The 25205-nt window shown below is 49.3% G+C and overlaps 3 protein-coding genes and 1 long non-coding RNA gene across 46 annotated transcripts in view; 3 read left to right on the forward strand and 1 right to left on the reverse strand.

Moving 5' to 3' along the window:
- The window catches only part of WNK2 (WNK lysine deficient protein kinase 2), a 141221-nt gene extending 138321 nt beyond the window's left edge, over positions 1 to 2900 (forward strand). For 24 of the 42 annotated variants that reach the window (XR_013404957.1, XR_013404958.1, XR_013404959.1 and 21 more), the window contains one exon: positions 210 to 1539. Coding sequence is in view for 37 of the 42 variants with exons in the window: in XM_015117276.3 (XP_014972762.3) it covers positions 210 to 364 (155 nt within the window). In the remaining 5 variants the exon portion in view is untranslated. Of the gene's footprint in view, positions 1 to 209; positions 1540 to 2697 lie in introns of those variants that run through there. The other 18 variants (XM_028835342.2, XM_077966358.1, XM_077966361.1 and 15 more) reach the window with 2 other exon arrangements.
- On the reverse strand, positions 524 to 23837 carry FAM120A2 (Putative uncharacterized protein C9orf129 homolog). Of its 2 annotated transcripts, none has more exons than XM_077966382.1 (4): positions 23596 to 23837; positions 17249 to 17346; positions 16743 to 17029; positions 524 to 1505 (listed from the first exon to the last, which is right to left on the reverse strand). In XM_077966382.1, exons 2-4 carry the CDS (start codon positions 17324 to 17326, stop codon positions 1319 to 1321), a joined length of 552 nt encoding a protein of 183 aa, XP_077822508.1. In that variant the 5' UTR covers positions 17327 to 17346; positions 23596 to 23837; the 3' UTR covers positions 524 to 1318. The 2 variants fall into 2 exon arrangements, with proteins under 2 accessions (XP_077822508.1, XP_077822507.1); XM_077966381.1 differs by having other exon boundaries at positions 17249 to 17349.
- LOC144334764 (uncharacterized) lies at positions 6612 to 7634 on the forward strand. Its single transcript, XR_013404963.1, has 2 exons — positions 6612 to 6655; positions 7450 to 7634. It is a non-coding gene; the product is annotated as an uncharacterized LOC144334764 (long non-coding RNA).
- LOC106993690 (uncharacterized) overlaps positions 20143 to 25205 on the forward strand; it is an 88542-nt gene continuing 83479 nt past the window's right edge. Inside the window, exons 1-3 of the mRNA XM_077966431.1 lie at positions 20143 to 20241; positions 23197 to 23275; positions 23582 to 24325. Of these exons, the coding sequence (XP_077822557.1) occupies positions 20143 to 20241; positions 23197 to 23275; positions 23582 to 24324 (921 nt within the window). The 3' untranslated portion in view covers position 24325. The remainder of the gene's footprint in view (positions 20242 to 23196; positions 23276 to 23581; positions 24326 to 25205) is intronic.

Consider the following 25205-nt stretch of genomic DNA (forward strand, 5'->3'; position numbering starts at 1 on the left):
TGTGCGCTGCCTCTGGGTCAGTACGGAGGCCTGCTCCCAGCTCCAGTGTCCTGGGGGCCCTGGGCAGGCCAGGTGGGCCAGCTGGGGGCACAGGGCAGCTGGAGCCCCCCGCAGGTGCCCGTGCTGCCGGTCTTCTTGCGGCCACCTGTGGTCAGCATGCCCGGCGCCCGGCTGCGGATCACGTAGCCTTCTGCCCTGTCCCTTGCCAGATGGTGCCCGCGGAACCGCCCGGAGAAACCAGGTGTGGTTTGGCCTCCAAGTCCCCCCCACCGCCTGCTGTGGGCACAGCACTCAGCCGCGAGGGGGACAGCGGGGGGGCAGCAAGACTGCTTCCTTCGCGGCTTCAGACCCTGTTCGCTCCTAGGTTCCTGTGGTCCACGCGCCGTCTCCACACCCACTTCCTATACTTGAGTTGGTGGTTAGAACCTTGTCGTCACCCTGCAGAAGTACAGTGCCTTGAATGCCAGCTTTTCCGTTCCCTGATGAAAAGATATGTTTAAAAAAATTATCGGAAAAGGTTTCATTTGCAATTGGCTTGTGCATTGATAATCTTTATTTACTGTTTTAAGTTGCAGAGATGTGAATGGTTTACAAATCTGAAGCTGAAGTTCAATCTTTGGTTTTCTGTTGTAAATGCCTTTTTAAAACATTGAATTAGCTACCTTAAGTACTGAAGAGCTTCCAGTGCTAGGCGAGCCCTGCTTTGTCCTCAGTAGAGTGCCGGTTCCCTGGGCTCATCCAGGGGCTGAGAGACGGCAGGACGCTGGGGCAGGGCACACTGGCGGAGCTGCTTGCTCAGTAGGGAATGTCAGCTGCTGCACTGGGCCATGAGAAATCCACCAGAAAACGTTAGGTGAGCAAACATGCCTCGGCGCCAGTGGGCTGCTGTGAGGATAAGGTGTGTGTTGGGCGTAGAAACTCTGGCTGCCCGCCCACCCTGTGGAGACAAGCACAGCTCCTTCAGCTGGAGAGGCTGCCCTCTCTCCTGCCCACTTCCCTCCCTTCTCCATGATTTCCATGGAGGCCTGCGGCTCTGCTCACCCCTGGCACGCAGACCGCTCTCCTGTCCACCACTCAGTCTGCTCTGCGGAGGGCGGGGTCATTCTTCTCCTGGAGATTTCAGTGGGACTCGTCCCCAGCGGGCACAACACAGCCCTTGGTGGGAGGGGAAGGCCCCAGCCTCCTCCACCTCCTGCTGGAAAGCAGGCTGCTTGGGACTGCCCAGCTGTGAATTGTATAGTTTCTGTACTTATTAGAACTGGGTACATTATTTTGGTTCAAATCTATTATTCCATCAATTCAGTTAGAATTGAATTTTCTAGGTGTTATGCAGAATCTTCTGCCAGGGCACGATGCTGTCGTAAGAGATTTCTGTTCTCTGTACTGGGCCCCCTTGCCCTGTTCCTTGAGTGAAGTGGGGGCTGCCCTCACCTGTCCCCCTTGCCTGTGAATCCCTTCCTCGTACATGGTGGTCAGTGGCACGGAATCCCCAAGAGATTGTATATCTGAAGGAGAAAAATAAACACTTTTGCTCGAAAACAGTGTGAAACAACATCTTTTTCTTACCCTCTGTCCATATAAAATCCAAACCAACCAGCCTCCTAGGCAGCACAGGAGTTGGGAGCCAGTACTGGGCTCAGCTGCATCCACACCTCTGGAGGAGGGCACTGAGGGGCTGTGGGTGCCACCGGATGCTGGGCAGGGCTGGCCCTGGCAGGGGTCTGAGAGCAGGGCATCTGGCAGGGCTGCCTGGCCCCCAACACTGCCCCTGCCAGCTGTGGCCTGGGCCCTGAGCACAGTCAGCTCTGCCGGTCGGGTTAGCTGGCTGGGCTTCCTACCACTGTGCACCTGGTTACGCTTAGCAGTGCCACAGGCTGTGCCCATGATGGAGGGAGCCAGCCTCCTGGTCAGCGAGACACACCTGCAGCCCCTGTCTCCAGGAGGCTTGGTTTGCATCACTTGCTGCAGCCCCTGGGGCCACCCTCTTTGCTCCAGGTGGGCCGAGCTCAGGGGAGGTGGGAGGTCCTTGGACGAGCTTGGGCTTGTTGAGAGAGGACTTGGGGCTGGGGTTGCCCGGGTATTATGCAAGGGCAGTGGCTTTCCTGGTAGGCACAGGGGCCTTAGGGAAAGTGGCCATCCAGGGTGGGGACTCATCCTGGGGGCACAGTGCATGGTGGCAGCCAGCCCCCCGGCTTCCCACTAAAGACAGCCTCCAGCTGACTGCAGTCCCTCCTGCACATGCTGCATCACAGGCCTCACCGTGAGCAAGCTGAGGGTCCCAGTGTCTCCTGCCCGGGCCACTGTGGGGGCTGCCATGGCTGTGGGGCCACCTCCTCAGAGAGCTGCAGCGCCAGCCTTCGAGCTTCTGCATGGAGGGAGGAGGAGCGCTCGTCCCAGAGCCTCCTGTTTTGGGTGTTGGGGGCAGCTCGCTCCCAGATGCTCCGGACAGTCCAGGAGCTGAGCGTCTGGGTTTCTGGCAGCCGTTCAGTGTGCTGACCGGTCACACAGAGAAGGGTGGCCCAGGTGACAGAGGCTGCCAGGGCTATGCTGAGGACAAGACCATCTACACAGGGCGTGGGTCACGGCAGAGCTGGCGCGGCCTTCCTGTCGGCAGCTCGGGAGGGCGTCAGGGCCCGGCCTCGGCGAGCGGCCAGCACCGCAGCGGGCCCACAGTGAGTGCGCGGTTTTGTTTTCCAGATCCTGAGGGTGAGAAGCCTGACTGACCCCGCCTAGACGCCAGGCCCACTTCACGCCGTCTAAGTGGAGACGTGACGGACCCTCAGGGCCAGCTGCTCCTCCTGTCCAGTTCACGCTGTTTTGTAACCACTTTCTAAGCATTTTTTATTCACAATTGGAAACACAAATGTAATGCAAGAATAAAAAATATTTTGGGGCAGAAAGGACTTTGGTTTTTCAAACTCTTTCCTCTCTGGTGGCCCTCCGCCAGCCAGGTGACTGGGATGTGACGGCGGTGGGGGGACATTCCCAGAGCCCTGGCACGCTCAGGGCAGCTCTGTTCCCTGCAGGGCCCTGGAGGTGGCGGCCCCCAGGAGGCTGATCTCCACGTTCCCCCGATGCCAGCTGGCATGGACTCGGGGTGCTGGGTGCCTCCTGGCCTTTGCTCACAGAGCTCCATGAGGCAGGGCCTTCCCTCTGGTCTTTGGAGGCTTGAAGCCACCCACCACCCCCACGCCCACCTCCCAGGCACCCTCCTTCCAGAATTCACTTGTACTGGCAGGGAAAACACCAGTGGCCTGGGGTCGGAAACCTCTGGCTGTGGGTGGCAGGCCTGAGACCACCGGCTCCTTGGAAGGCTGCATTCCCCCCACTCCTGGGAGGGGTCCTAAGTGTGAAAAACGAGGAATGTTGGCATGGCCTCACCAAGAAAACATGCCATGGTAAGGTCCCCAAACCCTAGCCTGGCCAGCAGGCACAGGGGCCTTACGCTGGGTCCAGAGGTCTAGGGAGAATTTGGGGCCCCATGCATCACAATGAGAAAGCATTGCATCTTTATTGTCATTAATGTCTAACTGCAACTTAGCATTTCCTCCATTAACAGCACCTGGACTTCATCACCACTAGAAACCACAGATATTGCTGTGCCGTTTCATTTACATCCATGACATGGTGCCCTTCCCTGAGATGTAAAACTGTCCAGCCGGCTGATAAGAGCGGTGCTGCCTGCCCGTCTCAGACATGAGTCTTCAGGGCACGGCAACGCTGCTTCCCCACAGGAGTGTCGGGGATGCCACCCCGGTGTGTGTGGGTGGCCTCGGAGCCCTGGTTCTCCTCCGTGTGATCAGCAGGGTAGGCCTCCTCCAAGCCTCAGCTGGGAGCAGTGACGGCACAGTGCTAGGAACATGGCTTCCCTTGGTCTTAGTTTGTGTTCTCTTCTGTTGGTGGCTCATGTGACTGGTTTTCTGTGGACCATAGTAATGCGGTTTGCCTTTTCTTTTCTTTTTTTTTTTTTTTAATGAGACAGAGTCTTGCTCTGTTGCCCAGGCTGGAGTGCAGTGATGCAAACTCGGCTCACTGCAACCTCCGCCTCCCAGGTTCAAGGGATTCTTCTGCCTCAGCCGCCTGAGTAGCTGGGATTACAGGTGTGCGTCATCCGACCCGGCTAATTTTTGTATTTTTGGTAGAGATGGAGTTTCAGCATGTTGGCCAGGCTGGTCTCAAACTCCTGACTTCGTGATCCGCCCGCCTCAGCCTCCCAAAGTGCTAGGATTACAGGCATGAGCCACCGTGCCCGGCTGCAGTTTGCCTTTCAAACTGCACATTTATTTTAATCATTCTCTGTAAGTGAATAATAGTGTAAATGTCAATGGTAAAACTTGGTGGTAGTGTGGTAGTAAATAGTAGTAAAATGGTCAATGAAACGGTAATGGTCAAGCCAGCACCCTCTGGGGAGATTCTGCACAGTGCACTTCCAGGACCCTGGGGCCCCGAATCCCAGCTTCATCTGCTGCTCAGAACCACCTAGCAGCCCTCCAGGGGCCCCAAGGCTCAGTCTCAGAATCCAAGGCTCTTGGTGTTCAGCCTCACCCACTAGACGTGCTTCGGGCTTCACTGCTGCCGCACAGCGTCCGAGCCGGGCCCGGATTCATTCTTGACCCCCCCAGTCCCCAAACCCCCTTCCATCCAGTCTCCGCGCTGCAGCCTGCAGCCTGCTCTCCCCTCTCCTGGGTTCTAGCGCACAGTCTGGGTGGATGGCTCACCAGAGCCCCAGAGACCTCAGCCCCTCGTGTAGAGTTCTCATGGATGCATGTTCTTTGTTATGCTTGACTTCCTGAAGGCAGGAACTTAAAACTGTTTTTTGATAGCCCTGCACCTTCCAGAACAGTCACTGAGTGAATTGTGCTGATGAAGGCAGACTCTCCTTTGGGCGGGTGAAGCTGCCAGTGGGAGCTTACTGGCTCTGATCACAGCATTTCCGGGATGGAAAGGACCCTGCCAGGCCCCTCCTAGGACAGCAAAGGCAGCACCACCTGGGGCCAGTCCAGGCTCCTCCTGCAGGGGCAAGGCAGCCAAGCCACAGCCTCTGTTCTCCAGTGTCATTTTGTTCTTAGCTGACCCCAGCATCCAACCAGACTTCCAGTGTCCAGGGTGATATCTGTGCCTCATCTCCAGGCTGAACAGCTTCAGTTCTCTGAAAAGTGCTTATTACTAAAGGGCTGGTAAGGCTAGGCACGGTGACCCATGTCTGTAATCCTAGCACTTTGGGAGGCTGAGGCAGGAGGATCGCTTGAGGCCAAGAGGTCAAGGCTGCAATGAGCCGTGATCACATCACTGCACTCCAGCCTGGGTGACAGAGTGAGACCCTGTCTCTAAAACACAAACTAAAAAAAAAAACAAAAACAAAAAATAAACCACCCAGAATCGTGTCTTCATTCATTGGAGAATGCAGTAAGCCTGGGCCGGGACGCCTGCTTTCCACGTGGTTAAGGGAGGTCAGCAGTGGTGACCACTCTGTACACATCGTGGTTGTGGTCCCTGAACTTGGCTTTATTAGACTTGCCCTTGAGAGGGGGCAGAAGGCCCGCATGCCACAGGCATCACTGTGCTGGTGGTGGCTCATGCCGTCCTGCAGAGGTGCGGAGAAGAGTCCCTCACCCTGAGAGGACACTGGGGGTCGAAGGCTGCCCGAGGCCAGGCTGGAGCGGGAGGCAATGCTGCCCATGCAACTCTGTGAAGAATCGTTCATTTCTCACTGAGGGGACAGCAGGGACCAGGGTCCTGGGCTTCAGGGATCACAGCCACAGCCAGCTGGTTCTGCCGCCCAGTGAGGCTGTGTGGGCTGGGGCAGGAGGGCTTTGGAGCAACAGCAGTTCCTAAGAATTGATCCTTTTGAGCCCAAGTCCTCCAAATTTGATCTCCAGCTCAAGGTTCTGTGAACTTCCACACCCATAAATCCAACTGCCTCTCCCCTCTCTCCATGGAGATCCTCAAAGTCATCTTGAAGACGCTCCACGTTGTAAGATGATGTCGCTCCCAAGCTTTGTGGGGTCTTTCCAGATGTCCCAGTTTCCCAGGCTGGCATGACCAGTCACCCGGTTCATTCTCAGTCTAGGACTCAGACTCATCCTTGTCCTCTCATTTCCCAAATGTGGGCTGCGAACAGCCGAGTAGATGTTTCAGCTGAAATGTCCCCGACTCCCCTTCCATCCAGTCTCCCCACTGCGCCTGCATGATCTCTTCAGAGTCAAACAATGGATGCTCCGGTCCAGCCTCCCTGCCCGGCTCTGCCCTCTCCACGTCTTTCCTACCTGCTGCTCCCCTCATTCTGAGCCCCACCACTAGGCAGGGGCCCTTGAGCCCCAAGGGGTCCGGCTCTGTCCTCCTAGGGCCTCACAAATGCCTACTAGGCCCCCGGGGCGTGCTCCAACTTCACTTCCCCAGGCAGCCTCCCCAGCTCAAGGATGGGTCAGCCTGCTGCCCCTGTGCTCCCTTTCTGAATGTGGTCTTCCCTATGGACCTCCTGCCTCACTTTTCAGAGTGTGATGATGCACGGCAGAGGCCACAGGGGATCCCATGTGTGTCCCCCTCCAGCCTCCCCTTGGCTGCCGGCCACCTAGGCACAGAAGTCCTGTCTGTTTCACTTCCTGTTTCCTCCTGCTCCTACGAGGGAGGCGCTCAGCCCGATTCTGTTGAATCAGTGAGTGGAGGCTGGGGACAGGGAAGAGGGTGTGTGGATGGAGGAGGGGTGGGCAGGGGACGCGAGAGCAGCCGGATCCTGGGCAGGGTGAGGAAAGAAGGTGAGGACGCAGCCCCTGGGGAAGCTCAGGTGGAGCTGGAGGAGCCTGTGGCTGCATGGAGGGTAACAAGAGTCAGCAGCCACAGTGGACAGCCCCGGTCCCCACAGGCTTACCTGTTCAGCACAGTGGGCTTAGGGAATGTTGACAGGCATGGGTTTCCCTTTTCGACCTGCTTTGAAATAAGAGCCAAGGACAGCACACCCTGTCAGGGAAACAGACAATGCTGGAACTGGGTGACTTTGAGGAAGGTTCATACATAAGGAACTGTTTCCAAAAGTGTGGGTGTCTGGAAGTCAGTGTTGGTAGACAGAATAATGTCCCCTCAAGGGGCCCACATCTGAATGCCTGGTCCTGTGCATGTCACCTTCACATGGCACCAGCGCCCTCACCGATGGGACTTGGGACAGGATCTTCTGGTGGGGAGAGGCCATGATAAGCCAGGCAGGTGCAGCATTATTCCAGGGTCCCTCCATGCAGGAGGGAGGGGTCAGGGGAGGAAGTGTGACAGGAGCAGCAGGACCGGGAGAGCAGATGCTGAGTGGAGACTGGGAGGGGAGGACAGGGCGGCAGCCCAGGGCCTTGGGCAGCCTGGGAAGCCCGAGAAGGCAGGAGGAGCCCCCAGTAGGAGCCTGCCCTGCCCAGACCTTGACTTTCGCCCAGCAAGACTGATTCTCAGTTTTATCTTCCGGGACAGGAGGAAAATAAGTTTGTGCTGCTTGAGGCTGCCAGGTTGGGGTGAGACCTCAGAGCGGCAAGAAACACATGCATGCAGGAACGTGGGGCCGTCCCCTTCTAGCCATGACTGGCTCCAAGCCTGGGGCCACCACAGGAGGGTCATGTTGGAGGAGCCCCAAGGAACAGAGCTGTGAGAGTCACCCCGGAAGACGAGCACAGCCTACAGCCCACGACAGAGCCAGCTGAGGTGGCCTCGCAGGAAGGAGCCGGGAGGCTCAGTGCCTGGCCCCAGCCTGCCCCTGCCCCTGGTTTCCTTCTGGGGTTCCCCGGGGGCTGGACCCCAAGGAAGCTGGCAGGACAGGAGTCCGTGTGAGCTGTACCCCGCAGCTCAGCCACAGACAACAGATGGCGAAGACAGAGCCTGGGGGTGGAAGGACAGGCTGGTCACACCGCAGACCACAGGGTCAAGAGCCGGGAGAGGCCAGGGGCCTGCGGGCTGGACCTGGGGAACGAATTCCCGCTTCCTAAGGCTCAAGCAATGCCCTTGGAGAGGGTCCCCAGCTTTGCTCTGCTTCCGAATCCTGAGCGGAGCCTGCAGAAAACACAGATGTCCAGGCCACACCCAGCAGCATCTGAGGAAGACACGGAGGTGGGGAGGGAAGGGGCGGCGGAGGGCGGCTGAAGGTGGATGCTCACTGCTGCACCCGCTTCCTCCCCACTGTCTTCCTAGTAGCTCTCTCCTGGGAGAACAACTTCCTGTCCTCACAGTGTATCTGGAGACTCAGTAGCTGACTTCACCATGACCATGCCCTTGACTCTGAGTGGAACACATGGGTCACGTGTCTGGAATCCATGTGTGCCCAGCATCCCATGAGCTTGGCACTAGAATGGGCTTTCGGAGAGAGAATGGCAACTGCAGTCTCTTTTGGTTCCTCAGTAAATTGGAGGGACCTGAACTTTGCCCAGGCAGGCTTGACATTCTGTTTATTCCACACAGCACAGTTCAGGAAGAGATTGAACTCGGCTAAGCCATCCTTTTGTGACCTTGTATTTGACGATTCTAACTGGAGGATGTTAAGAGTGAGAAGCAGAAGCTCCTAACAACAGGGCAGACAAAGGCACCATGTGGAGAAACGCCCAGGAGCCCTTCATGACCCAGAGCCGGGGAGCCGGGCGCAGGCAGGGGCCGCTGCACATTCACCACACTCAGGCCACGTGCCGGCCTCAGGCTGGACAAGCTCAGGCCTTTGGTTAAAGCCTTTCTAGCACATCGATATACTTTCCATTCACAACCTATTCTGAAGTGAAGGGCATTCTACGTGGACAATATTCACAGCAATTCTAGAGACAGGTCTTATCCTCCCTATGTCACTCCCAGTCATTGGTCCCGCCTCTGAGAGGAAGACAAGTCTCTTAATACTCAACAGACAGCTTCCAAAGTTTGTCTCTCCTCTAAGTATCACTGGGTCTTCTTTTGTTCACAAGGATGCAGAACAATGTTCCAAGTACTATTATGTTTCTAAACTTTAAGATTGTTAATTTTCAAGAAACAAATAACTATAACCACGTAACTATGTATAACCAATAACTATACCCTTGATAATATTTCAATATACTCCAAAAGGAAACTTTGAGTCCATTTTACATTCAGCAAGTTAATATTAAACTATGTGGCACATCAAAAGCTTTAAATTAATAATGTGTGTTTTAAGTGTTACAAACCACGTCAAGTGTACATCTAATATACGAACCAACAACTTAAAATACTACAGTTGAGTAGGCTGTGAGTTCCTTGTAGTTAAATAAATTATTACAAAGAGTATTATTATGAAAGGTATGTGCTATGCCAAGCACTAACAAGATGTAGATGTGGTCATGAGCTAGCTACAGTAAAATGAAAAGGAAACCTGTGCTTGAGACCTCTTTTGTGTCATGATTTACCATAATTCTGAAGCAAAGTGTTTATGGCTGCTATTAAAATTAAAATTGAAGGGGAGAAACAAAGCACCCTGAAATTTGAATGAAAATTAAAAAGAAAAAATATGTAAGCTGTCATACAGTATTTATATTTTCCTAGGATGCTAGATGTTACTAAAAACTAAATCTCAAAAATATTTAAATAGTCTGAAAAATAAAGATCTATATAGACTACACTTTTGGAAAACTTCAGAACCTTATCAAGAATTTAGTAAAGGGTTCTTTTTATCATAACACTGATTCAACTATCTGGTCAAATCACTCATTAGTCTTCTAGGTAGTCTTTAAGGAAAGGAGTATGATGGAATGTTCAGTCTTCTGAAGTCAAATCTACACAAGGATATTAAATTACATTAGAGTTTTTTTTTTTTTTTTAATAGAGATGGGGTTTCCCTCTGTTGCCCAGGCTGGAGTGTAGTGGTGAGATGACAGCTTGCTGAAACTTCGACCTCCCTGGCTCAAGCCATCCTTCCGCCTCAGCCTCCTGAGTAGCTGACTACAGACTCACACCACGCTGGGCTCACTTTACTTTTTTTTTTTTTTTTTGAGACAGAGTCTTGCTCTGTCACCCAGGCTGGAATGCAGTGGCACGATCTCAGCTTACTGCAACCTTCTCCTCCCAGATTCAAGCAATTCTTCCTGCTTCAGCCTCCTGAGTAGCTGAGATTACAGGTGCCTGCCACCACGCTCTGCTAATTTTTGTATTTTTAGTAGAGACAGGGTTTCACCATGTTGGCCAGGCTGGTCTTGAACTCCTGACATCAGGTGATCCATCCACCTTGGCCTCCCAAAGTGCTGGGATTACAGGCGTGAGCCACCATGCCTGGCCTACTTTACTTTTTGTAGACACAAGGCCTCGCTATGTCGCCCACGCTGGTCTCAAACTCCTGGCCTCAAGCAAACTGCCTACCTTGGCCTTCAAAAATGTTGGGACAGATGTGAGCCACCACACCTAGCCTAGAAATGTCTTACTTGCAGAAAGGTTCTAAAATGGCTAATCAAAGATTTTGGCATACTTAAATTGTCCAAAAGACAAAACCTATTCTTTTAAATCAATGGATTGATGGGAGTGAGCATCACCAACCAAACAAGGAAGCAACACAGATGCTGAAGCTCAGGTGACTTTTTATTCACCTGCCCGTGTTAGATCAGCTGCTAGACGCCGATGACAAACTCTTATCATTTTACAGACTTTATGATAGTCAACTACAAGCTACAATTAAATATTCCTGGGGCTGGGTGCAGGGGCTCGCGCCTGTATTCCCAGCACTTTGGGAGGCTGAGGTGGGTGGATCACTTGAGGTCAGGAGTTCGAAACTAGCCTGACCAACATGGTGAAACCTCGTCCCTACCAAAAATACAGGAAAAAGTAGCTGGGTGTGGTGGCGGATGCCTGTAATCCCAGCTACTTGGGAGGCTGAGGAAGGAGAACTGCTTGAACCCGGGAAACAGAGGTTGCAGTGAGCCGAGATTGCACCACTGTACTCCAGCCTGGGTGACAGAGTGAGACTCAGTCTGGAAAAAAAAAAAAAATTCCCCAAATTGCCTCTATTTTACCTTCACTGTTTAATTTGAGTACAGGATAGTGAAATGTCAGTCCTCTTAATCATCTATTTTGCTAATGTGTAAGATACATTCTACAATAAAACTTTACAGCTGCTAATAGAAATAGCAGTATTCAGTTTATTCCAATTCTGAAATTAGTTCACCAAGGAAAAGAAAGAATCAGGTACAATGTAAAGAATAACTGAAAATCCAGAAATACCATATTCCCAGACATGATCTAACCACTAATCATGATTTCATATTTTATGCTATTACTTGAATAAATTTTGCTATTAGAATTTTGGAATTAAAAAAGCTTTTGTTATTCTGATACCATCAGTTAGTTGTTTGCTAACTACTTTTTCTTAAAGGTCAGTGAATTGTAAAAAGCATATTTCACAGAAAATATAAGATGCCTTGTGTTGCACTTTAAAAATCAAATTTTGGAGTTGGAATTATACTATTTAACTACTTTCTATGCTAGGTAATGTCACAAACTACTTTAAAAGAGTTACATCTAACATATAAGTATTCATGAAACACAGATTATATGTATAACTAACACCAATGGGTGTAGAAAAATACCATTCACTCCCATTGTCATATGCAATAAAAGAAATGTTTACTAACCCATTTACAAGGGCACATTTGCATTCTTTTCCTATTGGCTCAGCTTCTTTTTAATGAATGTCCACAATCACTAAGTGATACCGTGGCAAACTCTAGTCTTCCAAGATGGCTAAGAGACAGCTAATCAGCATCACATTTTATTAATAATTCCAAAGACCATAAAAAATGTATGTTGTAGGAAATATAACTTTCAGCAAAAGCCACTTTTTCTGATGCTGCCAACCTGTGAATCAGCTGTTCTTGGAGGCACAGCTATTTAGACACAACACCCTTCCTTCAGACGATGTGATCTTAAGGAATTTAGTAATTATGTGATTTATTAACATAAGACGGTATTTACTGACATGACCGGACAAACTGAAAAGGCCTTCTCACCTACTCCTGGAGTCCTCCCAGATTCCAGACACCCAGTGTAAGAAAACAGGTGTTGAAAGCTCTGCTGTCACTTCAAAGAGAATAATCACAACAATAAATGCAAAGGATAATGTACTAGAAACTGTGGAAATCTTAACCTCAGGTATGAAAATGTTCAAATAAAAATACTACTGCATGCTAATCACACAGCAACAAAAAGAAGCACTGCAGAAATGGTTATGAAGCTTTATGAGAGCAAAAACAAATGAAGAGGGAAAACACAACAACCGTTAAGAAATAAGGACAAAGAAGGCATTGCGGGAAAGAAGCACAGAAAAAAAATATTATCCCTGAAAGAAAATCTGTTGACTAAAAAAAATCTGTTCTAAATACTTAATTTAAAAATTTCTATTCTAACACACTGTCCATTTGGGAGGCCTACACAAACATTTCCTTAAAAAATTAGCATGACTTCAACTATATTTTTAAAAAGCCTTGACACTTGGAAAAGACTATGATAATAATTAGAGTAACTTGTCTCACTATTTACTTAGAAATATTCTATTTAAAAGTTGACCAACAATAGGAACTTCGCAATTGCACAACAGAGAAAGTAAATGAACAACACTCAGTGGCCAATGGCATGTTTCCACATCTACTAGAACATTCTGTGACTTACACTATCTACCCTGAACCATTCACCACGTCTCCATTCACGCAGTGGTTCAAATAGAGTTCCTGTGTTCATTCCACAATAAACCTCAGTAATTCACACATCACAGTAGCTGTAACCGTTTGTTAACAGAAAAAGAATATGTCTTCATACGTAAGATGGATTTCTTGTAGGTACAAATAGCTAGGTCTTGATTCCATCAGACAGCCTCTTTCTTTTAATTTGCATATCTACACCACTGATGTTTAATTATTTATATATGTGGATTAAGAGCTACTTACTATATTTGTTACTGTTTTCCATTCTTTCTCCATGTCTTCCATTCTTTTTCTTGTTTCAGCTGAGCACTTTATATGATTTTGCTTTTTCTCTTTACAGGGGAGCACAGGGTCTAAAGTCCAATCATTAGGTGAGTCTTATAATGAGTCTCTGGGCTGTGATCTTCACATGTGACTCTCAGGCCCTGACCCTGCTTAGCTGGGACAGGATGGCTATGGGGAGCTAGATTTGGGTGTTTCCTTTCCCTCAGATTAATTAGGTTCTGGTGAAACCCAGTGGGTTAGGCTCTGGTTAGGTAGTTTCTCCTGAGAGAAAGCCTTGTTAAGAACAGAGTGTTCTGGCTGGGCATGGTGGTGGACACCTGTAATCCCAGCTACTCGGGAGGCTGAGGCAGGAGAATCGCTTGAACCTGGGAGGCGGAGGTTTCAGTGAGCCGAGATTGCGCCACTGCACCCCAGCCTGGGTGACACAGCAAGACTCCGTCTCAAAAAAAAAAAAAAAGAAAAAAGAAAAAAAAAGAGTGTTCTGTCACATTTTAAAATAATTATCTTTTCCTTTCCCTTGCCACAGGTACAAGGGATTTTTCTCCAATATTTACCATGAGAATCTGGTAGAGATCTAGCAGGTAAAATCACAAATGCATGTGGACCCCCACATCACCAGGCCCTCTGGAGTCTTTAACTCTCAGGTTTGTCCACGTTGACCCTCCAACAATCTATCAATGACAGTTTAGGTTTCCTTGCACCCACACTGGTTCCTGCAGAGGTTTCTACTCGTGTGCTTCTGCTCCACCACATACAACGCATTCAACACGCTAGAACCCTTGCAGGAAACCATGAACATCGTCCCTATTTGCTAGCTGTGGACACATAAATCCAAGTCACACCCGTGCACCTGCCAGAAGCAAAGGATGCCCGTGATCAAGGGTTTGACCCCAAGTTGAATGCTAGTTTCTGACCCCGAAGCCTTCAGGAACAAGCACCCTTGTCTCCTCTGCCTTCGTTCATCTCAGGTCTAACATGTCTGTCTCTTCTTTATTATAATAAAAGTAGAAACAGATTCAAGGAAATTAAGTCACTGCTAAGTCACACAGCTTGAATCCAATCTTTTGATTACAGGGTGTACCCTGCATTCTTCACGGCATTTCATACCACAAGGATCGGAAAACACAAGCCTCTGAGCAGGTCAAATTCCAGTGGCAGAAACAAGATGCATCTCCAGAAAACAGTAAAGATGCCATACCAGGGATAAAGACGATAAGCACTGCAAGAGGTCAGAGGGAGGCCAGATGCCCAGAACTCCAAAAAGCTGATCAGAACCTTCACAGACAGGTAGGAAGTGCATACCCAGAAAAGACAGGACATGCTCAGGCAGTCCTACTCACTCCAAGTTCAGCTCATCCTAACAAAGACGACGATATGGTTTGGCTGTGTCCCCACCCAAATCTCATCTTGAATTGTAGCTCCCATAATTCCCACGGGTCATGTAGGTATCTGGTGGAAAGTCACTGAATGTCTTCCCTGTGCTATTCTCATGATAATGAATAAATCTTCCAAGATGTGATGGTTTATAAAGGGGAGTTCCCCTGCACACGCTCTCTTGCCTGCTGCCATGCACGACGTGACTTTGCTCCTCCTTTGCCATCCACCATGATCGTGAGGCCTCTCCAGCCATGTGGAACTCTGAGTCAATTAAACCTCTTTCCTTTGTAAGTGACCCAGTCTTGGGTATCTCTTTATTAGCAGCATGAGAACAGACTAATATAGACAACTTGCCAAATTAGATGGGCAACTCACATTCTTCTCATTCCTTCCCCGCTGGAGGAACAAGCACCTCAACTGAGACGTGCTCCAGTCACCACCTACATCCCCAAGTCAGCACCCTGACCTGGTTTCCACATCTCCATCACTAGCACTGAACTCTTGTTGGGGTCATAAAGCTTACTGCTTTTTGTCTTACTTCTTACCTATGTTTCAGAGTTCAGAAAGAACATTCTCACTAAGATGAAAACTGTATGTATAGACACTTTGATCTTGCTACCTGATTCACATTTTACAACAAAATGCACATGCCTTAGAATTCTAGTGCATAAGGGCTTCTAAGACCATCTTGCGGTTGTTCTTGTTAGAGGTTAAAACTTTGAATATTCAATTGCAACTCTTTACTTCATTTTAGAGTTTTAGCACTGCACACATAGCAAATAAACATTTATGAATTTTACACTTCTCTGCATATACAACAAATAAACATTTATTAATTTTATACTTCTTTGCCATAAACAGGGTATGCATCCCTGGATGGCAGAGAGCCCTTCAGTAACCTCTGCCCTGGGTCAACAGACATTCGTTCCCATTTTACAGATGGACAGAGGACAGAGAGGAAAGATCACCTGCCTCAGGTGACACTCCAGGTAAGAACTGGCATGGAAACTGACAACTACATCTGTTAGATTTCTTACATCAGAAATAGATGTAACATCAACCAGCCCTGGTTATCTACTCTGTAGAGTTTACACTAAGGAAAAGGAGACACTGACTTAAAGGAAAAACATTTTCTTTCTCTTTCTTATCTTTTTTTTTTTTTTTTTTTTTTAAATATAAGACAGTTTAAAGGTAGGGGAGGAATACAAATTTAAAATTTCCTTGATCAGAATTTTTTTTTTCAGAGATGGAGTTTTGCTCTGTCACCCAGGCTGGAGTGCAGTCGTGTGATCTCGGCTCACTGCAGCCTCTGACTCCCAGGTTCAAGTGATTCTCCTGCCTCAGCCTCCACAGTAGCTGGGATTACAGGCGAATTCCACCACGCCCGGCTAGTTTTTATGTTTTTAGTAGAGATGGGGTTTTACCATGTTGGCCAAGCTGGTCTTAAACTCCTGAACTCAAGTGATCTACCCGCCACTGACTCCCAAAGTGCTGGGATTACAGGTGTGAGGCACCACACCCAGCCTCTTCAATCAGAAACCAACTATATATTTGCGTACTCATTTACTCAAGGACACACAGTGTTTTTATTATTATTATTATTATTATTTTTTGAGATAGAGTCTCGCTCTGTTACCCAGGCCGGAGTGCACTGGTGACATCTCAGCTCACTTTAACCTCCACTTCCTGGGTTCAAGTGATTCTCCTGACTCAGCCTCCTGAGTAGCTGGGACTACAGGCACATGCTACCACACCCAGCTAATTTTTGTATTTTTAGTAGAGACGGGGTTTCGCCATGTTGGCCAGGCTGGTCTCGAACTCCTGACCTCAGGTGATCCACCCACCTTGGCCCCCAAAAGTGCTGGGATTACAAGCATGTGCCACCACGTCCAGTCCACACAGTGTTTAAAATACTCTGTAAGGAAACAATTCCAGCCCGGGTCTAGGCAGCTTTCTAGGGTTTTGCTTGGACAAACAGTGTTATTTCAAAAGTGTCCTCTGATCTGCTGAGTTTAGGAGAAGGAGAGGAAATTCAGAGCTCCCTTGATCCAGGAGCCAGGAGATCAATGTTTCGGGGGTCGGCAGGGGGTTGCTGTGGTGGGTGTGAGTGGCACCACACCAGACAAATGGCCCCATGTTTGGGGCATCACACAAACCAGTTCTTGTCAAATTCCTCCCCAGAAAGGTTCCTGTGGCTCCAGGTCATGGGGCTGGGATGGTGCAGGTTTTAAATCATGGAAACTTCAAAGAACATACCTACTCTTCCTCTCTCCTCTCTGTCCAAGGAGCCCCCGTCTGAGTACAGACTGACCATCACCCACCTGCAACAAACTACATCTTTGAGCACAACACCAGCTGGGCTGGCAGGCCAGAAGGCAGCTTCCCCAGGTCACTACCCGCCAGGAAGCACCCCACAACCTGTGCACCACTCACTTTGTCGCCCCTCCGCTGCCCTCGTCGTTGTCAGAAGATGACGATGTAGAAGAGCCAGGGAAGTAGGCGGAATCCACGTGGTTGGGGCTGCCGCTCTGGGCCGGGTTGATGGGCGAGGACCGCTCATACAGCGGCGTGTGCTTCCCTTCGTGAGGAATGTTGCTGTAGCTGTTCTGCTCCGTCAGATTCTTCCCGCTCGTGTCCAACGTGAGAGGTGCTGGCTCAGAGAGGCTGTACGGGTATGGACCCTGGCCCGGGGCGCCCCCTGGGCTGGGCACCTGTGGGGCCTGAAGCAAAGGGCACAGGTCACGTGCACGTGGCCAGCAGGACCTGACTCAGGCCCAGGCCGATGTTTCCCGGCTCATTTTTATTTCAACAAACACTGGCATCTATTTCACACATCAATTCAAGAGCTTAGGAACTTATTTTGGCATTCATTGAAATTCAATGCACACACCGTGTCTGAGACCGGCCACCCCACCCAGCGCACGCAGGGAAGGCCTTACCACGGGCTTTGCTTGCAGAGAGGTCTGCGGAATGTTGAGCATCTGAGGAGGAACATGCGGCGGCACCATCCCAGGCATTCCAAACGGACCGGGTCTGGCTGCTTCACCAACACAGAAAGAAAAGAATCACACAGCTGTGAACAGAAGGCGTTTCCCAGGGCATCCTGGCGGCCAGCCCATGGCGCCAGGGATCTCACCCTCACCTGGCTCAGACATCGACACCACCATGGGTCCCACTTCTCAGAAATCATTACAAATTGCCATTTCACAGTAAGGACAACTTAATTTTATGATGCTCGATTTGATGGACTGGGACTGGGATTCTAACTTTCCAGGTATCTCGGTGAATTTGCCTTAGTGGTTCTGCTCTCCGACCGAACAGTTTCCTTTGGGACTCTTCTGTTTAAAGTACATTGCGGCCGGGCGCGGTGGCTCACGCCTGTAATCCCAGCACTTTGGGAGGCTGAGGCGGGCGGATCATGAGTTCAGGGGATCAGGACCATTCTCACTAACACGGTGAAATCTCGTCTCTACCAAAAATACAAAAAATTAGCTGGGCGTGGTGGCGGGCGCCTGTAGTCCCAGCTACTCGGGAGGCTGAGGCAGGAGAATGGCGTGAACCCGGGAGGCGGAGCTTGCAGTGAGCCGAGATGGCGCCACCGCACTCCAGCCTGGGCGACAGAGTGAGACTCCCTCTCGAAAGAAAAGAAAAGAAAAGAAAAGTTGCAACTACCATTAGGTTCTCAGCTAACTAGTGAGTTTTTTTAAATATAAAAGGAATTGTTTTTCATTGTTCAGCAATTAGGTGACACACTTTAACACGTATTACAAGATGACTAATTTGGGATTCTGTGTTCTCTTAAAACCTAATTCCGTAAACCTGTCCTGATGTGTGGTGGCACGTGCTAGTCATCATTCCGACGCCACCTTGCAAAAGTGAAGAAACCTGTTTGGGAACGGATAGCCACGCGGAGGAACTGAAGCACGACAGCAGGACAAGCAGCCGGGCCAGCCTGAAGCTGGGAAGGAAAGCAGGGCCTGGAAGCCTCCACACTCAACATTGCATCTGGCCTTGACGGGCCTAAGGACAGGAAGAGAGCTCAGGGGCCACGTCAGCCAACAGAAGCGAATGAGTGAGTAGATGGTGCCCATAAAGGGCTGTTCCAGAGACGGCACAAGACCCGCAGTAACAAGGACCGACTGGGGCCCAGATGTCAACAGCACTTCCAAACACCACCAGCAGGAAACACGAGGACATGGGACGCGGACCCCCAGGAGCTGCACTCCCTCTTGGAACACTTAGGGGCTGAGCGCCTGTGATGTGTCAGGCTGAAGACTGGGCTGGGGGATGCCAGGAGCCCTGAGGTGGTGTAAGTAAGACATATATTATTGAAGACACAGAGAAAAGAGAAAACCTGTGTGAGACACAACAGATCCGCCAGGTGCTCACATGGTTGCACCATCTTTTCCTTGGGTTTGTTTTAAATGTGGCAGAAAACCAAGCCTAAAGCTTCCTGACTCCAGTTTCCCTCATTACTCAGTAGATACGCTTCTACAACCTCTTCATCTGAACACCAGGTGGTATGCTTAGGCTTCAGGTCCCCCCTCAAATCTCATCTTTAATTATAATCTTTATAGGACCCATAATCCCTGTGTGTCAGGAGACACCAGGTGGAGGTAACTGGATCATGGGGGTCGTTTTCCTATGCTGTTCTTGTGATAGTGACTGAGTGCTCACAAGATCTGATGGTTTTATAAGGGGCTCCTTCCCCTTTGCTCGGCACTTCTCCTTTGTACCACCTTGTGAAGAAAGTGCCTTGCTTCTCCTTTGCTTTTGCCAGGATTGTAAGTTTCCTGAGGCCTCCCCAGCCGTGCTGAACTGTGAGTCAACTAAACCTCTTTCCTTTATAAATTATACAGTCCCAGGAAAGTTTCTTTATACTAGTATGAAAATGGACTAATACAGTTGTACTGAAGAGAGTGGGGTACAGCTATAATGACACCCCAAAATGTGGAAGCAACTTTGGAACTAGGTGACAGGCACAGGTTGGAACAGTTTGGAGGTCTCAGAAGAAGACAGGAAGATGTGGGAAGCTTTGGAACTTCCTAGAGCCTTGTTGAAAGCTTTTGACCAAAATGTTGATAGTGATATGGACAATGAAGTCCAGGATGAGGTGGTCTCAGATGGAGATGAAGAACTTTTTACAGCTCAGTTACCCACTTCCTCAAAAGAATCACTTACGCCTATATGCGGCTGTGTGGCTTTTGCTCTGAATTAAAATAAGATACAATTCCCAAAGGAATGGTGTTAAACTCGAACCTCTTAGAACTATAGTCGGCCTTACCCCAGTCCCCATTCCTAGCCCAACCTAACAAATGCTCATCCATTACTTGGCATATTATTCTGAAATGTTATGTTAAACAAAACAAAAAAGACTACAAAGTAAGTCTTTAAAAAAAAAAAAACCAACTATACAGGCAAAAAAAAAAAAAAAATTATACAGGCAGACACTATAATTTTCAGGTGTTACCAAATAGCTTTGAAAATGTTGACTCCAAGATTAAATAAGTCAATATAATTCCTACCACCTTTAGTTTTTGTCGCTTGCAAACATAGACAAGGCAAAACTTTCCAACCATTTTAAGCATGTGCAAACGGACATGTTTACTAAATCTCAATAGTCTACAGAAGATAAAAAGGTATAGAAAGGAAACTGTCATGTCACCTGTTCCCATTATACTACAGATCCAGTGTCCAGAGAGGCCGGGTGGGGCCTGGAGCACAGTGGGAGGGCGCGGCGGCTGGCCATCCTGTAGGGAGAAGAGGACCAGCAGAGCTGGGGCTGAGCCTGGACTGAGACCAGGTGCAAGGTCGGTGCCCAGGCAGGCAAAGGATGGAGGAGCAACTCCCAAGAGCTAAGAGCCCAGGGGCAGCTGATGCTGGTCCAGAGCCTGCGGTGCTGGCCAGACTCCATGGGAAGAGCCAGATGCCGGTGCCCAGAAGACAAGGCCTGGTGACAGGAGGAGGCAAAACCTGAGGGATGATGAGCTTGAAGAAGGCTAAGTGCAAGGCCCATGAGAAGTAAGATTATAAACTCAGTGAACAGGCACGTCCTGTGCAGCACGTGAAAGAATTCAGAACAGCGGGAAAAATTAAACCACGGGAGCAAATTTCAAGTCAACAGAAACAAGAACTTTCTAAGAACGAGAGCAGTTCAACAATGAAAAGGGTTGCTTTACTGACTGCTCGACTGCTCATACAAGAACATTCTACAGCAGGGAGCTGGGCTGAACTTTATTATAAGCATTTCTCACTCTCCAAATCTCTTCCATCCCGGAATGTGGATAGTGAGAGGGTAGACATCACGAATACGGCATCATTCAAATCCACCCGGTGCCCAAGTCTCAAGTAGCAAGTTTTACCTAAATGTATTCAGTTCCTGGGTTCAATTATTCAGTTTGAACAGAATATGTGTACTGACTGAGCGAGGTTCAAGAAGGCAGAATAGAAACATTACATCGCATTAAGGCTGGTTACGGCGGCTCATGCCTACAATCCTGACATGGGGAGGCTGAGGCAGTTCAGATCAGCCCAGACAACACAAGACCCTGTCTCTACACACTCACAAAAGCAACACAAAAAACAAACAAAAATCCCAAATCCCATTTAGGCACCGAAATGTGTTTTGTAAGTCTATGATGAAACAAGATAAATGAGTTTCTGACCATTTGTGGATTTTGGAAAAGCACAACCTAAAAGGAAACTCTACCAGCTCTCTATTTTGAAGTCACTGGTAAACTGAACTGACATTCCTCATTTGTTACCAAATACTGAAACGCCAATAACAAACCCAACATTAACAAACCTAAATGCATTCACTTTGGGAAGACACACGCTGCAGTCTTTTAAATCACACAATGGCTCAAAGGAGGGTGTAGGTTCTTCCAAAACATTTGAGTTTTAAGTTCAAAATAAAAATGACCTTCCAAAACAGCCACAAGATCAGGCAGCCTGTGTCACTTCCTACTTCACTCTAATTACCACGAACTCACTGAAAATGGAGTGAAAGGTCGCAGAGCAGACACTGAAAGCAAAGTCCCCAGCACCAGCAGGAGAGTCCAATTTTCTACTTGGGAATCCTGGACCAGAAGCGCAAGATGAGTGGCCTTTCTACTCAAAGAGAGTAATGCCCTGACTTCCCTCTGGTGCCCTTTATTCTGTCAGCCTCCGGGGCTTAACATCAATGTCATCTGCATTAGCTTTAAAGATAAAAACTGGCCTGGCGTGATGGCTCATGCTTGTAATCCCAGCACATTGGGAGGCTGAGACGGGTGGATCACGTGAGATCAGCAGTTCGAGACCAGCCTGGCCAACATGCTGAAACCCTGTCTCTACTAAATATATAAAAATTAGCCAGGCGTACACACCTGTAATCCAAGCTACTCAGGAGGCTGAGGCAGAAGAATCACTTGAACCCAGGAAGCAGAAGCTGCAGTGAGCCAAGATCACGCCACTGCACTACAGCCTGGACGACAGAGTGTGACTCTGTCTCAAACAACAACGATGACAACAACAAAACTGATAAAGATGAACAAGGACACATCTCAAAAAGAGCAAGTGCAGACTGGCATGTACAATACAGCCTTTAATTAAAAAGCAAAGCAATGCTATTAATTATGCCATAGGTATGAGGTGAGAAAATCTAAAAACATGTTCAAGGGGGCTGTACATGACTTAGGCCTGATGTATCTCTTTTTAAACAAAAGAATGATCTCAAGCACAGGTTGCCATTTGTGTAACCTGAAGTAGGTATGCCACCACTCATTCTACTGTTCCTTCTATTTTTTGTTATGTTAACAGGTTTTCTTAACAACCACAAAAAAAACTTTAGTGAAAACCTAGGAAAGGACGAGTGTAGTAAGCAAAGTTATAGGTCAAAGTGAGGATTTAATGGAACACATTTTTAAGGAATGTCAAAAATTTAAAGTTATTAGTAAAATACGGCAAAAGTGTAATATTGAATACCTGGTGAAAATAAAATTTTTAATGTTAATTTTTATTTTAAGTTCTGGGGTACATGTGCAGGATATGCAGGTTTGTTACACAGGTAAACATGTGCCATGGTGGTTTGCTGCACCTGTCAACCCATCACCTAGGTCTTAAGCCCAGCATGCATTAGCTATTTTTCCCGATGCTCTCCCTCCCCACACCTCAACCGCCAACAGGCTGCAGTGTGTCTTGTTCCCCTCCCTGTGTCCATATGTTCTCATTGTTCAGCTCACACTTACAAGTTAGAGCATGCGGTATTTGGTTTTCTGTTTCTGTGTTAGTTTGCTGAGGATAATGGCTTCCAGCTCTTTCCATGTCCCTGCAAAGGCCATGATCTCATTCTTTTTTTTTTTTTTTTTTTTTTGAGACAGGGTCTTGCTCTGTCGCTCAGGCTGGAGTGCACCAGAGCAATCTCAGCTCACTGCAGCCTCCGGCTCCCAGGTTCAAGCAATTCTTGTGCCTCAGGCTCCCGCGTAGCTGGGATTACAGGTGCGCGCCACCATGCCAGGCTTTTTGTATAATGTTTTTAGTAGAGACGGGGTTTTGCCATGTTGGCCAGGCAGGTCTTAAACTCCTGGCCTCAAGTGATCCTCCCACCTTGGCCTCCCAAAGTGATGGGATTATAGGCGTGAGCCACCATGCCTGACCTGATCTCATTCCTTTTTATGGCTGCATAATATTCCATGGTGTATATGTACCACATTTTCTTTATCCAGTCTATCATTGATGGGCATTTGGGTTCAAAAGTCATAATAATAGCAAAAAACATATTATTGATGCTGACAGCAGGGACATGGCTAAATATGGCACCTGCACACTGTGGAGTATCATATCATCTCTGGAGAAAATAAGGAAGTCGACACCAGCTTCTATAACGGGCCCCACTTACCGGTCCTAGCCCCCAGGCTTGGTCAGTCCCCAACCCCCAAGGCCGTCCCTGCCCCCTGCTGAGCCCACTCCTCTGCAGGAGGCCTGGGGTGGGGGGGCTCCCCTCCTGCCCTGACCACAATAGGCCAGAACGTGCACCGGATGGGTCAAGCCGTCCAGCGGTCAGCCAGGCCTGGCCTGGGGCAGTGTGGGCCGCCATGTGGTCTCTCTCACGTTTTCACTCTTTCTTCCCTAGAGGACCTGCCTCTATCCTTTGGCCCTTTTGCTAGAGCCTCAGCTGTCTCAGGCTGTATGACTGCAGAAAATCACGTTTCAAGGGAATAAATCTGTAAGATTTTACGGTGAATGAATATTTCAACCTCTTTGGATTACCGCATGGTCCACGCTGATCCCAGAGGCGTTTACTCACCCACGTAGTGTGGTGGCTGCAGTGACGGAGGCTTGCTGGTCCCAGAATAATGTCCGCTTGCTCTGTTACATCCCAGAGCTGATTCTCAGGGCTTGGGGGCTGGAAAATGCTCGGCAGGCGGCAGCGGCCGCGGCGGGGCTGGGCTGGAGAGAAGGCGGCGGCGTGAGGGTCCGGCGGCGCTGGAGACTCGGGGGGCAGCAGCCAAGGCAGGGTCGTGCTGGGCCCAGCGCGGGCTCCAGGCTGCGCAAGCGAGGTACCCCGGTCCCCGCCTCCGCCCCGCCTCAGCCGACGCCCCCTAGCCACGGAGGGGAAGGCGGCCGCGGGCCCCGGGCCTGTGAGCTCCGAATCCTGCGCCTTCCTGCTGCCGCCGGGCTGGGGGCTTCGAAGGGCGCGGGGAGAGAACGGGGGTATGCAGGGACGCCTGGAGGTCCGCTGCCGCCTCCTCTCGCCTTCAGTCTGCAGGCAGCTCTTCCCCAGCAGAGCGCGGGGCGCCCCCGGCCAGGCTCGCCTCTCCCGGCGCCCGCCGCATTTGAAAAAACACGGCCTTTCCCACGCGCTTCCCGCGGGTTCCGCCCGCGCTGCGCTCCGCTCTTCGCTCCTCTGCTGGCCCTTCGCTCTCGGCGTCCCACACCCGCTCCTTCCTCGTCGACGGCTTCCTCTTCTGCTCCCACACCGGTCTCCCGCCTGCCTTCCAGCACCATCCCTTTCGGATATGGTTCTTCACAGTGAAGTAAGCGTCAGCGCCCCAAATCTACTGGGGGTCCATCAGCAGTACAGACTGGCCGGCTTTATGTGCCAGGTCGGCTCTTAAAAAATATGCTTTAAACCTAACGGCCTCAAAAAAAATTGTATTATCAAAAGTAGTGGATAACACTGAAATAATTTTTAAACTAAAAGGCTAGGCCAGGTGCGGTGGCTCACGCCTGTAATTCCAGCACTTTGGGAGGCCGAGGCAGGTGGAACACTTGAGGTCAGGAGTTCGAGACCAGCCTGGCCAACATGGTGAAACCCCTTCTCTACTAAAAATACAAAAATTAGTTGAGCATCGTCCCAGCTACTCGGGAGGCTGAGGCAGGAGAATCGTTTGAACCCAGGAGGCGGAGGTTGCAGTGAGCCGAGACTGCACCATTGCACTCCAGCCTGGGAGACTGTCTCGAAAAAAAGAAAAAAAGAAAAGAAAAGAAACAGAAACAGAAAAAAAAAAAAAAAAAAGGGCTCAGCGACTGTTGGAAATCATTTATTCATTTTTTTCAAAAGTGCATGGCCTCTCATATCATATTTAGCAGATGTAGGACATTTGCCCATCTTACTTGGCAAAAATGCTTCTTAAGGATTTGATAGTGGCCCAAATTCATCAGTGTTTAAGTTTTTCTGAAACCAATTTGAAAACTTAAAAAAAAAGAAGAAACATTATATGAATAACGAGGAAGCTGTTTCGACAGTCACTGTTAAAGAGCTTTTAAAATACGCTCCACATGTTAATGTATGAAAAGGAAGCTGCCAGGCTGTCTTGTAAGGGATTATTTAGAAATTTGAGTAGTCTTAGTGTTATGTAGCTGTTTTAGGAAAAACATTCTTTTTCCATTAACAAATGTTTACAACCACTGTGA

The sequence above is a fragment of the Macaca mulatta genome, chromosome 15 (genome assembly GCF_049350105.2).
Source record: "Macaca mulatta isolate MMU2019108-1 chromosome 15, T2T-MMU8v2.0, whole genome shotgun sequence".
Lineage (NCBI taxonomy): Eukaryota > Metazoa > Chordata > Mammalia > Primates > Cercopithecidae > Macaca > Macaca mulatta.